General features: G+C 35.6%; 1 protein-coding gene across 15 annotated transcripts in view; it reads left to right on the top strand.

Annotated features, from left to right (window-relative positions):
- ZNF385B (zinc finger protein 385B) overlaps nucleotides 1-15,790 on the top strand; it is a 169,584-nt gene that overhangs the window by 141,298 nt on the left and 12,496 nt on the right. For all 15 annotated transcript variants that reach the window (XM_027461300.3, XM_072041030.1, XM_072041031.1 and 12 more), the window contains one exon: nucleotides 1,840-1,999. In XM_027461300.3, the coding sequence (XP_027317101.1) occupies nucleotides 1,840-1,999 (160 nt within the window). The remainder of the gene's footprint in view (nucleotides 1-1,839; nucleotides 2,000-15,790) is intronic.

Here is a 15,790-nt window from a genome sequence, read left to right as displayed (position 1 = left end):
ATGCTTGCTTTCTGAAACCTACTGGGAAAAAAAATGCAGCCACAACGTCCTTTTGAGTTAGAAAGCACTGTGTTCCACAGGGTATATAATCACAAAGGTTCAGTATGTAAGAACTTAACTCCTATGTTTTAACAGCAGTTCTCCATCACTTTTAATGGTGCATATAATTTTTGTGAAGACTCTACGAAATTGTCTATCCTATTGTCTGGTCTATTCCAGCTGTTTCTGCTGTTCGCTCACTCCTTTGTATAAAATATATATATATATATATATATATATTACATGCTGTCCCAAGGTGACTGTACTGTAATGCCTATTTCTGCGGACCTTACGACAATTTCCTCATTATGACAGCACTCTTTATAACCTCTAAGAAGTCTGGATTCCATAGTTGCTTTTTATAAAGCATGTAATTTGTTTCATTTAACACAATGAACTAAATAACATAGTGAGAATGTGGTTTTGCATGAACATAGTAAAAGTTTCCTTGCACTGATGTTGTTATATGCCAGGTGCCAAGGTGTGGTCATCTTACATGAAGCATGCTTTCTCTGACCATTTTACATTGAAATGAACTACAATATTAACTTTTATAGTTAATATGTAACCTTCAATAGAGGCACATAGTAGTATGTCTCAAATCATTAAATAAACCTTGTTTGGTAATAGTAAAAATACAAACCTATTGCTAAATAGTAGTATGAAAACGTTATAGCAATATATAAAATGTTATGAAAATATATTAGGCTTTGTATGAAACTGTGTTCTTTATCCATTTTTAGTGAATTGATTTCTTAGCAAATGAGAAAAGTGTTGAAAAGTCATTTGCAAATATTTCCAAACTTTTGGGTTTGGCTTAAGCATGCAGTTCATTAGTTTGCACCTAGTGATGTGGCCTGACTTGTCAAAGTAGCTGGTAATATGCACTCAGGAAGAATAATAGGGAACTAAAATCACTGAAAAAACAGGCATTTATTTATGTGTCTAGTTTTAGCTGTGCAGTTTCAAAAACACTGACCTAGTTTCTACAGATAGTTTGATGACAAAGGAGAAGTAAACATTGCATCTTAGTACATATTTCTGCTGTTCTGTTTCGTCAGCCTGTAAATATACATATACAACACTTCGCTAGAGAGAAAATAATAAATATCAGCTTACCTACTTCATGTCCTTCTGGTTCCAATTTTCTTAGTGTTTGGAAAAAACTATGGAAGGCAATTTATAAAACAATCAAGACTGATAAATATTTCTTATGTTTTACTTGGGCCTATTGAAGTTTAGAAGTACGGTGTTTCTTCTTTTTACCCCTTTCTGCTTGATCTAATAGTGAAGTCATTTTTATTAATGCCTGTTTCAATTGGTGTTGGTGTAATGATGAAAATACTTTGACTTTTGTACTAGATCAAACAGAAGAAAAAAATGGATTATTTAATCGTGTTACAGCATGGTACATCTACACACTACAAGCTATTAAGACTAGGGAACGGTACATGAAAATTGAGGAGCATCTTTCTCAATTGGTCTTGTTTACATTTGTATAGTTATGTAAATCTTCAAGCAGCATAGAAACAAAGAATTACATTAGAAGTGGCAGAGCTTTATCTAATCCTGAGGCCTCTTTTTCCTAGTTAGTGAAAACACAAACTGTTCATTAAAATCCTGTCATCTGAATATATGAGAAAATACATCTAGGAAAACTACTAATATAAAGATGCTAAAACTTTCTAAGTGGAATAATATGGTGCCTACTATTGAAAGTGTCACTTTTCTGCCTTGTTGTCCACTGTGTTATACAGAAGTACAGAAAAAAAAGTGAGCCTGATTTGTTCTCCTTTGTAGAGCCAGGCCGAGGCCCACTACAAAGGAAGTAAACATGCCAAGAAGGTCAAAGCACTAGAGGCAACGAAAAATAAACCAAAAGTTGGGTCTTCCAAGGACAGCGCAAAGGCTAACACAAGCTGCTCTACGCCAGTCACAGCCAACATCTCTGACAAATCAGGTCAATGAAAACTTTTTGTCCTATACATTGTTTATTTTCTACTTTTTGGTGTTTGTATGAGAATCTGATTGCATGATACTGATCCATGACTTGTCTTTTCTAAACTATTTGCTATGTTTTCTTGTACAGAATTGATTGTTTTTGATGCCATCAAAGCTTTTTTTTTCCCCACATCTGTGATATATGGTGTCTCTGAATGCTGATGTCTGGTGTTTCTTATTAACTGTGAAGACCCTCTTATCAAATTTATTCATATAAGCTTTGTTCATGTGAGAATAGTAATAGATGGACATGGGTGGGGAATCCATCTGAGATGTACATTTCTTGCTGAAGTACAAAAAATCTCTCCCCATTTTTTTTCCTTTCTGAGTAGAATAGTACTACTCCAATCAGAAACACACCCATGGAAATGTAGTGAAGCCTTATGGCACAGATGTTGCCTGACTTCCACAGTTCATTATCTCTTTGACATCACGATTTTTTTCCCCCCATGCCAGTAATTTGAGGAAGGTCAGTAACACTAATTGCAGTAGAGTTGAGTCACTTTCTGCACTGTCAGTGTTGTGTTACTGAGTGAAACAGGAGAATTTCCTGAACTTGCTGACAGTCTGAAATACTGTACTTGTCATCCAGAAGAAAGCACCTACTGTGGGTTACCCAAATGTTGGTCTGATATCTGGTTGTGATAGACTTGCTGCTGCCTTGATATCCATTTATCTTCAGCAGAGCTGAGCTTGATTTGGATGCCATAGGATGATTGGCACAGACAGTTTTCTGACCAAAAAAAATAAAAAAAAAAAGAGAGAGAGAGAAAGAAGGGACCAAAACTATTTCCACACCCATGGGTATTTGTTGTCCTGTTCTCCCCACAGCAACAAAACTGCATTTGGTTCCTTAACAATGAGCTAAATTTTGCATTGAATCACCTAGAAAATCACATGTTAGATTTGAGTGAGATAGTGTGAATGCAATGATATGTGTTCAGGGAAACATGCCAATTTACTATAAAACAGTTGCAAGGTACCATTTGCTCTAAATAAAATGTGCATTATCGAATAGGAAGAGATTTAAAACATTTGGTAAATAATTTACACTGTGAAACACCGAAAATAGCTTTAGTTAAAACAACTTACCACTCCAGATGTACACTAAAACCTCAGACAATTGTTTAATAAGATTTTAGTTAAAACTTCAGAGGAATTAACTGTTGTGTAGGAATGCCTGCTATGCAGTTGTGTTATGCGCTGCCTGCCCTGCTTGTGCCAAAGGCTGATGGCCAAGTAACACAAGTTGCAGCATCTTTACCAACTCTATTATTTTCCTTTTCAATGTTTTCTCTAAGTCTAGAGCTGTCTCATGTGTTTCTTAGTCCAGCCTGTAAGATCTGTCTGTGACTTAATTTTCTTCTTCTCTGTGCAATATATCTAAAATCATTTACTCCTCTACTTCCAGTTTTTGAGAGAGGATAAAATAATCTAAGCAACAAGAGAAACCTGCTCCTGATATTGTTATAATGCCCCTGTTTTGACAGTATGTTGTTACATGTTATTAATTACTCAACACAAATTAGACAGATTGCCATCTGTGTCTGTTGGACTACACCACTAAAAGTGTTTCTACATTCAAAATAAATTTCTGTGGTGATTTAGTTATATGCTTTCTTCCAGTCTGGGGAACAGCAGAGTTGCCTGTGAAGAGCAGGCTGCTCAAAGCCTGTTGCTGCTCTTTGTAAGACTGAAGGTGAGATGTTTAGGAGGACAAAACTCTAAACTTGGAGTGACAAACTCTCCACATCCAAATGGAGTGCTGCTAGCAGAGACAGGAAATGTCTTGGAGACAGGAATTTTTAGTGAACTAGACAAGAAACAAACAAACAAAAAAAAATGGACAAGAAACCAAACCATAATTTTGTTTAGCTGCACATGAACAATAGCCTCTGTAAGGGAAAGCGTTCTTGAACATGTTTAGCTCTTTAACATAATGCTTATTTCAGCAAGAAGAATCACTGTGTTGCTGCTGGGAATCAATGCTATGGTGGATGTTTTTTTGTCCTTGTCAGTGGTGTTTTTGTTTTGTTTTGTGTGTGTGTTTTTCCATTAATTTATTTCTGAATATTCTAACACAGCTTTCGTTCTTTGAGAAATGGATTACCAAATATTCACTGTATAGGTATATTTCATTTTTCCTTAAAAACAAAAATAATATCTAATACTAAGAGTTTAATTTCTGTTTGTGGCCGTGACATTTTCATCCTGATTTCCTAAGGAAATGAAACTTAGTCATATCATCTATTCTTATCTTTGTCATGCTCTGCAGAGTTTTCACAACTATTGCCTCATGTAAAAAAGTTAATGAGATGAATGTGTGTTAAAGAAGTAGAAGTATGTTAAATAGAAGTATGGTGAAAATTGGCAACTTGGTAGAATAGAAGATTTAACATATACTCCATCCTGAGAGAAGCTGCAGAGAGCTCTGTTTTGTTTGGCCTACTGGCTGGCCTGGCACTGTTTGCCTTAAACTGGGTGATTTCAGTTTGGATTATTTGGGTGTGGCGTAGGCCTGAAAAAAATGCATTATAAGTATAGGAAGAAGATGGGGGCTAAATGGAATCAAGGAAAGGAATTAAATCCCACCACTTGTGAAACTGTTTTAACTGTTGTATTTTGAAGCATTGCTATGTTCCTCAGAAATGTTCATCAAGAAATGTTGTTCCTGGTGTCCATTCACTGAGTATGGAAGAGGAGAATAAGAAGCTAAGAAGAGAAGAGACTTAAGTTCCAGTGTTCCTTTGTTGCCTATTGTACTTCTACTGGTATTAATGCAGAATGGGTAGAGAGTGTCATGGTACCCTGATAAACTGAATTTACTGTTACGTTACATAGGTCTGCTAATAAAAGGGCACTAACAGCTTTTTTGATTTGCTATCATTTTGAGTGACTTGTTGGCATCTGACCCAAAGCTCTCCAGACAGAACAGATACTATATACTGAAATAAAATGTCAAATTTGCTAAAGAGCCACCTCTTCTGTAGGACAGACGTAACTATTTTAGATGTCATGCTATTTTTCAGAAGCAGTAGTAATCAGAAAAATAATTTCAGTGTTAGCTCATCTTGTGTGATGGATCTATCACAGGCAAGACCCCAATTCATCCAGTTCTTATTTTTCACATCTTATGATGCAGTGGTCTCTCTACAACTGTTCCTTTCAACTTGAGAAGTGTGGCTGCTGTTAGAGCTACAACGATTAAACTAATTTTTAAGGTATTTTGAGGAGTTTTCAGGAAAATGTGGGCTCCTGCAGAGACATGGACAGGGGCAACTCTGGAACTTGGTCTCAGTGTGATGATTCCTAATGTGTGTGAAAGAGATGTTTGCCACTGTTATTAATACAATACGATTCAGAAATAACTTCTGTAAACTGATCATCAGCAAATGTAGTGATAAAGCCATAGTATTTGAATGCAGAATCTGCTGCATCTTCAGGTAAGTGGATATATTGATGGGTTGGATTGCACGAGTTTTGCATTCTGGTGCGATCAGACTGTTATGTGATCTAATTTTCTAAGCACAAAACTCTTCACCATTTAGAAAATACTTGTTTACTACTAGTTTGGAGTACCACTGTTTTATCCTTTTCATTGTTTCAGCAGAGAAAAATAAAAAGTCATAAATGATGGGTGCAATGTGGTTGTTCCCACACCTCTTATTAGGCTATACCTACTTGTCCTGATGGGTACTTTCAAACAGGAGCTGTCCATAGGGTATCCTTTCTGAACTTGTCTCCCAATTTCTCTAAACACCCCAAGAAAGTATAGTAACAGCTATGGAACAGCTTCATATGCTAGAAGATGAGTGCTGTGATACTGCAAGCTTTTTTGTGGCTGCTTTGAGAGAGAGTTACAGGATGGCAGCATTAACAAGCCTGTGAACTGCTCTTTCATGTGGGGCAAAGATCACCTTCCCTCCCTGTGGGACCCCATGATTTTCAGGATGGCTTCCAACAGAAATATATGTGTATAAGGGAGAAACTTTATAAAAAGTCTGCACTGTTCAGTAGTTTGTCAAGCCCTTTAGGCTGAAAGATGTTGTGTTAATGTAATGTACAACGTGTGCGCATAGGTATTTCCAGTGAAATGCATCCCTTTAGAAAGGGGCAGGGGTAGCTACAAGTACATAGAATATGTTTAGAATATGCAGAGTGCATTTTAAATATAGCTCTGAGAATGCAACAGAAGATGGGTGTCTGTGATTCCAGTCTAGCATATTCTAGATGCTTATAGTGATGAGTCCTTCAGGAATGCTTATGATAATAAATGGACTAAAATGCCACTATTTACTTATCAAATGAAGAGGAATTCTTTGATTACACTTCTAAATTGAAATAAATTGTTCAAAATGAAGGAGACATGATGCAGAATCACTTTCTTAAAAATCTGCTTTGATATACAAATCAAGAATTAAATGCAATGGTTATAACCTATTAAAAAGTCAAAAACAGGTTTCAGAATTAAAAAATAAAGCCTTTTTTTTTTTTTCTTTGAGCCATTCTGTATATGAACTCTCTCCTCTTCAGTGAGAGCTGTTTGTGAATTATACATATATGTGTCTGTGTATCTGTATATATATACAGATATATATGGGCATTTCAAGTTCAGTTCTTGTTCAAATAAGATCAGCAGGCTCTGCTACCTGGGACTTGTTACAGATGCACCCTTTGGATGTTTTATGAAAAGTCCTTTTTGTTCAGCTGGTACATCTGCAATACCAGGCACCTAACCAGGCCAAATTCTGGATCCTGTTTCAAATTCTGGCCCCTCTTACTACCATTTTGTTCTGTAACTGCATCTCAGAGCAGCTAAATGTTCAGTGTCATGCTGATTATATTCCATCATATAAGCAGTCCTGTGCTGGTCTGTTGTGTATGGCGAGGAAAGCAGGAAAAAGATGTGACTGGAAACCTCTTTTGCCAGTTTCTTGATCCAGCTGGGTCTTTTAGGAGTTAGTCCAGTTATTACAGCATGCTAAAACATGGTATAGTGTCTGCTGCCCAAGTGGGCTAGCTCAGATTTTCAAAACAGCCCAGACAGACCGATAGACGTAAGTGCTACTTTGTCATGTAGACATATGGTAATAAGTTAGTCCATTAAGTAGCACCAGTAACTACAAGCTTCATTAGACCAAAAAACAAACAAAAAAAAAGTTGAGCTTGAGGTCTTGTCAGTGATTTTAGTTCATTGAGGGCTTTCTGTGGGCACTTTGAAAATAAACCTGTATATTTTATTCCTTTTATTCCGTAGTAGAGTGCTACATATTGAATCACACTTACTCAGGCACGTTACGACGGGTTGGATTTCTTCAGTGTCCTGATTACCAGTGCTATTTATTCATCAACTATGAATGAGACATGATGTCCCATGGGATGGCTTAGTTCATATTTCACAAGCCAACCATCAGGACACTCCCTTGGTCATGTTGCTTGAGTTGCCAAACTAAACTTTTCCATATGCATCTCTGTGCTTAGAGTATCCTAAAAATGATATCCAATTCTGAAAAACCCTCTTAATATTTATTTTTAATTCATCACTTTATTTTAAAGGAATAAACTTTTTCTTTGTTTGTTTTAAATCACAATAATCTCATCGAAAGAACAAGGAGATAAGGCAGCTTCCACAGCTATCTGTAGTATATCTGTTCTGGGGGATTCTAGGCTATTGTCATGGAGATGTCATTATAAGAACTTCAAAGTTTAGGATGTTTCTAGGGTATTTATTCTTAAATCCTTTGTAAAGTTTCCAAGTCATCCAGACCTCAAAGTCTATGCTGCTTATATTGTGATGAAGTTGAATTTTGTGGAAAAGAGGCTGTAGAAGCAGAGGAACATGACAATGATTTCTTTGGCTTGCTGTACATCAACGTTAACAAGTCATATTTAGAGGGTTTTTTTTGTATGCCGGTCTGAGATGATTGTCATTATGTCTAGTCTCCATCAAAAGCTACTGAAAAACCTCATCAGTTTTTCACATTTATGCTTATATAAAGAATTCTACTGAAATTATATGCTACAAAATAATAATGCATCTGTGTTTATGTGTATTCAGATAGTGCCTGCTAAGCACAGACGTATTTATGTTAAAGAAGTTAGTTTATGGTCAGCTCTAAGAGGTAAATTCAATCAGATTCATCCACCAAGGAGAGTCATTCCAGTGGTATTTTTCTGTGAAGGTCTCTGAGGATGGTAGGGTTTGTCCTCTTTTCATTAAGCATTTTACAGCCCTCAGAAAAATGCTCTATATTGCTCTATACTGCCACCTGTTGAAACTCCATCCCTAAAATAGATATAAAGGCACTATATGGAATCTGCTGCTTGACCACAGTGCTTTTTTGGTGGATAATCTAAAACAGAATTCAGGAATTCTCATAAATTCATCACATGTATGCTTTTGTTTCATGTGCAAGTACCATGCATGCATTTACATGAACATTTTATTATCAGTATTGATATGTAAAATATGCTGTCAGTAATGCAATGTTGATATTGGATTTAGTAGCAAATAGTCTCTGGGCATGTACTGGTGGGTTATTTCAGCACCTACATTAGGATGTTGCTCTTTGGTTTATGCCCTTAGGATGAAAGTTTAATCAGAAAGATTATTAGCAAATCAAAGTCTATTAACAAGAAATCATTTTATTAGGTTTGAACTTTTGAAACACTTTCTTCCCTGTCATTCTTACTGGTCATACTTTTTCAAAATGGGATTTTCAAGCCTCATCTTTCCCACATGTGTCTTCTAACAAGCTAAATGGGAAAGCAGTTGTTCTGCATGGTTTGGTGTTGATGACTTCCAGGAGCTCCAAGGAATTCTTCAGGTGTTTCCTCAGCCTGCCTATAATATTAACTAGCACAGATCAAATTCTGCACCTCTACTGCAAACCGATTATAGGAAATTAACTGAAAAAAAATATGTTCTGTGACTGACACAATTACATTGTTAAGCTTTTCCAATTCCTGTTCAAATTGGAAAAGGTCAATCTTTTCTTTCTCCAGTCATTATATAAATCAGAAGTACATGTAAGCACAAGATTGTTTTGAAGAAATGGTAACCTTTTTCTCCTGTATTTATTTAAAAGCAGAAGCTCTGCATTAAAAATATACTGTCGTGGTTTAACCCGGCCGGCAGCTAAACACCACGCAGCCGTTCGCTCACCCTCCCCCCTCCCTCTCTGGGACGGGGGAGAGAAATGGAAAATGAAGCCCGTGAGTTGAGATAAAGACAGTTTAATAAGACAGGAAAATAATAATAACAAAAATAATAATAACAATAATAATAATACAATGGTGATAATAGGAAAGTAATAATAATATGTACAAACAAGTGATGCACAATGCAATTGCTCACCACTCGCTGACTGATGCCCAGCCTAACCCCGAGCAGTCCGGCCCCCTTCTCCCGGCTAGCCACCCCTATATATTGTTTAGCATGACGTCAGATGGTATGGAATACCCCTTTGGCTAGTTTGGGTCACCTGTCCTGGGTCTGTCCCCTCCCAGCTCTTACTGCACCCCCAGCCTGCCCGTTGGCAGGACAGAGCAAAAGGCTGAGATGTCCTTGGCTTAGTTTAAGCACTGCTCTGCAACAATTAAAGCATCGGGGTGTTATCAGCACTCTTCTCATCCTAAGCCAAAACACAGCATTTCATCAGCTACTAGGAAGAAAATTAATTCTAACTGAAACCAGGACAAAGATTAAATACTACTCTGTGCTTTGCTGTGTGCCAGAACATTCATGTGCCCTAGATCACTAAAGCAGTATACTACTATAAATTATTCCAGTTGTAAAAACTGGAAATTTGTTGCATATTTTTTCACTAGCATCTTTAAAATTATGCACTTTTTTCTTACTTTGGGTAGAGGTAAAGATAGGCATTGGGCTAAGCAAGAGTGACTACAGATATAGCTGGTCATTGGAGCAGAGCCCAGGGATGTTCTCAGCTACTTTTTTGTTTATTTCTTTTTATCTATATGTATACAGTCATTTAAAGAATCCACTTACATACATTGAATCTCTTGGCAACTCTTTTCTTGTTATATTGGGCATCTGTTTTTCTTGCTTGTTCTGCTAATGATGTGCCTGTTGAATATCCAATTTTTTTTGGATGATAACTGAATGAAAAAATAAATATGGAATGTCACAATATACTAGCAAATGATTAAATACATATTTCCATAGAGGAAGCCAGAGGTGGCACAATGTCCCTAACCTAGCAGAACTAGTATGTATGACATCATTCTTTATTCATAATTGGTTATGCAACGTATTACAAGAGTTCTCAAGTCTTCAGGTATGGAAGTGGAGAAGGAGGGAAAATGAGAATAAAAGAAGCAGCTAGCAAAAAATGAGTGTAACATTGAGATACCAATGTCACTCATCTGCTTTGCAATTTTCTAGTAGGAAGAAAGAAGATCCAGAAGAATCTTAAAAAGTGAAGGTTTTTGAATGAGATTTTGTAAAAATTTCAAAAGAGAGAAATGATATATCCTTTTTTGTCACCTCAAGATAGTTATTCTGATGGCAAATGACAGTATTATTTGCATAAGAAAAAAATTCATTTGTGATCCAAGAATGAGGTTTGTTTTTAGATGACTAAGAAATTCAAATCAGTGGATGTTCTCATATTCTCAGCAGGACTTAAATTAGACCTTTAAATTCATTAGAATGGATAATTCCCAATAAAGATATCTGCAGGTTTTTTGTTTGTTTGTTTGTTTGTTGTTTTGTTTTTATAACAAGTCTGGGATGGAGTTGCTTTATCTGTATCTATAATTCCCCAAAGCTTATTGAAGATATTGCTGAAGAAGTAAGACTGTTCATCTGATGCCAGACATTTAGCTTTCCCACATAATCAGAGAATAAATAACAGAGTGCTTATGATAACTCGTGCAATTAGTAGTTGAATGGAGTTTCGTCTGTGTCTAGTTGTGCCAAAGTTGGAGGTTGTGTCAAATCTCTAAAATTTGAGAATTAAAGGTCTTTCTTTTTCTCAGGCTTTGAGTGATCTTAGTCTCCACATGTAAAACAATGGGTAAGACCCAATACTGTTTCTTCAGGATGCTTTGGTTTGGCCTCTAAATGAAGTAAATGTTCTATTTTTGAACCTTTTTTTCCTGGAAAACATGCACTTACAAGTGAGAAAAATAGTTTTGCTGGTGGCCTTTTTTTCCCCCCTGTATTTTTTCACCAACTATTTAAGTAAAGGAAAAGACTTCAAAGAGTACAAGCCAGTCTAGTCCAGTAGCAACTTCCATACATCAATACTGTGTCTAGATTTTTTTTTTGGTAAATGTTGTTTTTACTCATCTTTATATTCGTCATATTTATTTTTTTATGCAGCATAAAAGTAGGCAACATTTCGAATACAATGCTCAAGAAAAAATGCTTGTTGCTAGGGCCTGACAGACAACTGAGACCATGAAGTTTGTGAGTCGGTTTTGATACAAAATAGTTCATAAATCCAGAATTGAAAACAAAAGCAAAAATATCCCTGGCTGGTACATCAGACATTTAAATAGGTCTTTTGAAAATTTACTTTATTATCCTTTCAGCCTTAATTCTACAGCTTCTGCATTACTGAATTGGTGTGAGAAACATGCTACATTTCCTATAGCATAAATATGTATATATGGTCAATAGGTTGTGTTTTATTTCTTTTTTTTTTTTTTTTTTTTTCTTTCAAGGCGAGTAAGTCAACTTGCATGTCTGTTAGGCAAGTTATATGCAATTTATTGGTCAAATCTTGAGGACGTGACTACATACTTGCAGTCTTCAGGCAAACCTGCCACTGAAATCAGTAAGAATGCACAATTACAGATGTCATTTAACTGAAATGAAGATGAGTGTTTCATAGTCAGCTTCAATGGCAGATCTGCTCAGGCAAGTACTGAGTCAGTAGTTCAGACACAGGACTGTGAAAATGTACTTGCATGTACGTACTTGAATGTCCATTCTTCTTGATTAATTTATTTAGACGCCCATAAATTTTGTATTGTGTTCCAAATCACTTTAGAAGCTGTGGGTAGAATTTTAAGATTATTTAAGCACAAACTGCAAGTAAAATGTGTTTCTAGTAATGTATTTCAGATTCATAGATGGAGGACATAACATTAATTTTATGGTTGAGGAGAGGACCCAAAGCATTTTTAAGAAGTTGAAGGATGTCTGGATAGAATACGCTGTTATAATTTTTGAATAATATTTTTCTAAATATTCCTATATTATTAAAATGTTTAAAAGACAATAAAATACTGTGGAAAACTTGCATTCCTGTATTAGTGAAATAAATGTGGCAGTCTGTAATAGGAGTATAAAATATTTACAAAACACAATAGTGTCTGGTGTTAGAGAAAGATAAGTCTTACCAGTAAAACTTTTTTTCTTTATCCTGGGTGTCACTTTTTTATTATTATTATTATCATGTCATGTACTATATTTCAAACTTTTCCCAAACTATATAATAGTTCTCCAAGTCTGTTTTAATTTTTTACATTCCAGCCAGTATAGACTGGCATACCTTAGAAAACATGAAAGATTAAGATAGTTTTAAAATAAATTTACCAAGTCATAGAGCAACAGTACTGAAGAATGCAAAGTGTGGGATATTCTCACTTAAGAATACTGCTGTAACTGAGGAATGTTTGAAATGTGAGTCTTCCTTGTTGATCCATAACTTTTACACAGTTACTTCAATATAAGCTTTTATGTATGGAAAAATGTCTGCAAGTATGCAAATAATTGACTAAAAACTGTAGGTGACGCTGTAGGGTTATCTCAAAGGCACCAAGTAGTTGGAACAGCAGGCGTTCTCTGTTGAAGAAGTTGTACAAGTAGGTGCAGAAATAAATATTTCAGGTCAAGATTTTGCAGTGGCAGAACTATGTGGACTTCTGAGTATTTTCTGATTGTCAGCAATCTACTTTCATAAGAATTAGGAGCATCCAAATTTTCTAAAACAAACCTTTATAACATTTAATCCAATTAGTTGCAAATTTATTTCATACTCTGAAAAAGAGACAGGTTCCTTTGTAAAAGAATTCCCTAGAGTCTTTGCTATGCCAATTCAGAAATAAAATATCTAAGAAATTAAGTATCAACATCACTGTTGTACCATAGCCAAGCAAGCAATACTTCTGAAATGAAAATGATCCTTCAGTTAAGCCAATTGGAGAGTAGTGATGCAGTTAATCAAATAATCAGTCTAGCTAAGGAGCTCACCCAATATTGCAGAGCCATCCAAACGTTTCCTGATGTAGCTTCAGTATCTTGACAAAATGTGTTGTAGCTTATTTCAGTGCACATATGTGCTTGAGATGAAAAGCTTCATATTTATAGCTTCCATTTGTTTCTCATCTTTGTATGGAAACAAAATTGGTTTTCTTTAGAATGTGTCAACCATTTATTTCATGTAAGTACCTTTCATTATATAACACCTAGCCATTTTTTTTTTTCAGACAGGCCTGAGGTACAAGGAAGAGCGTTTTACAAAAGCTAAAGGTAACCAGAGGGTTAATGGATACTCTGTGCTGCCTGATTTGCATGTAGGTTTGCAGTGGAATTTTTCTAGAACAGAGCCCTACGGGTTTTTCAGCCTCATTTCTCAGTAGACTGCACAACTAGTGAGAAAGTAGATATTTTGTCTGACAGCCATTAGAGTCTCATTAGTCAGCAAATGTGGAGATAAAACAAAAAAGATTTCAAAATCCCTTATCAAAGTTAGCTAACTCTGTCTTAATGAGTGTCAAGAAATAATCTAATGCTCTTTTTATTTTTTTTATTTTTTTTTTTTGGGTGATGATGAGATGCAGGATGGAGTGCTTACAAATGCTGTAAAGGTTGTGACCACCAGTGACTTAATTGCTTTCCTTCTATTGGCTTCATGGCATATATTACTCAGTGTTCATCTTTTTGTTCATGAAAAGGATAATTAATTGTTTAAATGCATCCTTTATTCCTTTGTAACAGTGTGAGCCAGCAGAAGATAAGACTTTCTGTGAAGAACAATGGTTTGATGCTTTTCTTTTTTTTTTTTTTTTTATTTTTATTTTTTTTTTTTACTGGAACTATTGTCTGCATTTCTATTCAGTTATTCAGTAGAGTTTTTCTTCTGATAGATTGAGAAAGGCCCTTTTTGTCCTCCTATTAATTCAGTCATTGATCCTCTTCTCCCTCTGTATCTTGTTTCAGGGCAAACAGAACTAAACTAAATATTTCAGCTAAAATATCTATTTATATTTATATAAATATAAAATATTTATATATGTATAAATATATAATTATTTATATTTATATATTATATATATAAGCTAAATATTTAAGCTAAAAATTTCAGACAGCCTTGCAACCTCTTTGGTTATCTCTCTACTACTGTATTTTTGACTTAAATACTGTGAATTTTGTTATGGTATTTCTATGTGCAGCTTTTAATATCCAGTTCTTTCTTCCCTGTACTATTTCTTATTACTATTTTTCACAGTTTTCCTTTTTCATAATGGCATTATTGTCTTTGACAAATGCAGCTAGGTCAAAGCCAGGTATGTTCAGAAGCAATGCTGCAGGGATACTCCTGGACTCTCAGTGGGAGGAGAGCAGTAGCTTTTCTATGTTATTTCACCGTTTTATGGTGAAATGAACTAAAGCAGCTGATTTTCTCTCTCCAAATTCTTCAAATCCGTCACTTTCAAAGCTCTCTGTGCATTGTTTCCCTGTTATAGTGTGCTTTTAAGGTGCTGACTTGCACTTACCACCCCTCAGCCATTGTGACCACCTTCACACCTTTTCTGGTTCTTCTGTTTGTGAAGATCTTCCTACAAACAGCTGCCACACTTACTTTTGTTACCATCACCTGAGATATATTTTTTTTCCGTGATGGAGTGAAAAACAGAAGAAAGCTTATGAAAAGTTTGGCTGCCACACCAATGCGTATGTTGGTGACCTGTTCTGTCTCCTGTGATTTCATATATGTCTGTCTGCAGCTGTGATCTCTGCTTTTAAACTGTTGATCATTTGGTCTGGTGACCGTCTTGCTGTTATGTGCAGAAAGCTCAGAATGGCAAGGTCAAATGAAAAGCTGCAGTAATACCAACTAACTGGCCTCTTTTCAGCATTGTCAGTGGCTTTATAAAGGAGAGTAGGAAGAAACTAAGTTTCACTTAGTTTTGTGTCAGACATGCCAACAATCTAAAATACCGAGTTTTAACTGAGTTAGAATTTTATCTTTCAATAAATACATTTTTACTCTGCCTTTAGTGAGACCAATTTAACAACAATTATTAGTTTTTCAGCAAAATTTCTTGGATTCTATATGGATGTAATTAATATAATTTAGTTTACCTTTGCTATGCACTTGATAAGGTTGTATAACTTGTTGTATAAATATTTATACAACAGTCTAACAACGTGATTGATCTCCTTGTCTCATTCTGCAGTCACTGAATGCTTTAAAGGTTGTTTAATGCAGCCCAATTGTCATAATCATATTTGGAGCTGTTGAAATTACAGGGAGAACCTGAAAGCTGGTTTCCCTCAGTACAGCTCTGCTTGTTTGGGAGATATGCCTGCTTTACCTCAGAGTCTCAAATAGTCTAAAAAATAAGCACTTCAGGTTAATACTGGTGCCCAGTCACACAGTCCATGTGAACTCAGGGCTGTCATACCTCTTTGCACTTCATTTCTAGTGACAACCTAAAGCTATTCAAAGTTGTAAAACCCATAAATAAAACAGAAACTCTTCCTTTCAGA

This window comes from Anas platyrhynchos, chromosome 7 (genome assembly GCF_047663525.1).
Source record: "Anas platyrhynchos isolate ZD024472 breed Pekin duck chromosome 7, IASCAAS_PekinDuck_T2T, whole genome shotgun sequence".
Taxonomy (NCBI): Eukaryota; Metazoa; Chordata; class Aves; order Anseriformes; family Anatidae; genus Anas; species Anas platyrhynchos.
The sequence above is the reverse complement of the archived record's forward strand: the minus strand, read 5'-3'. Positions and strand labels throughout refer to the sequence as shown.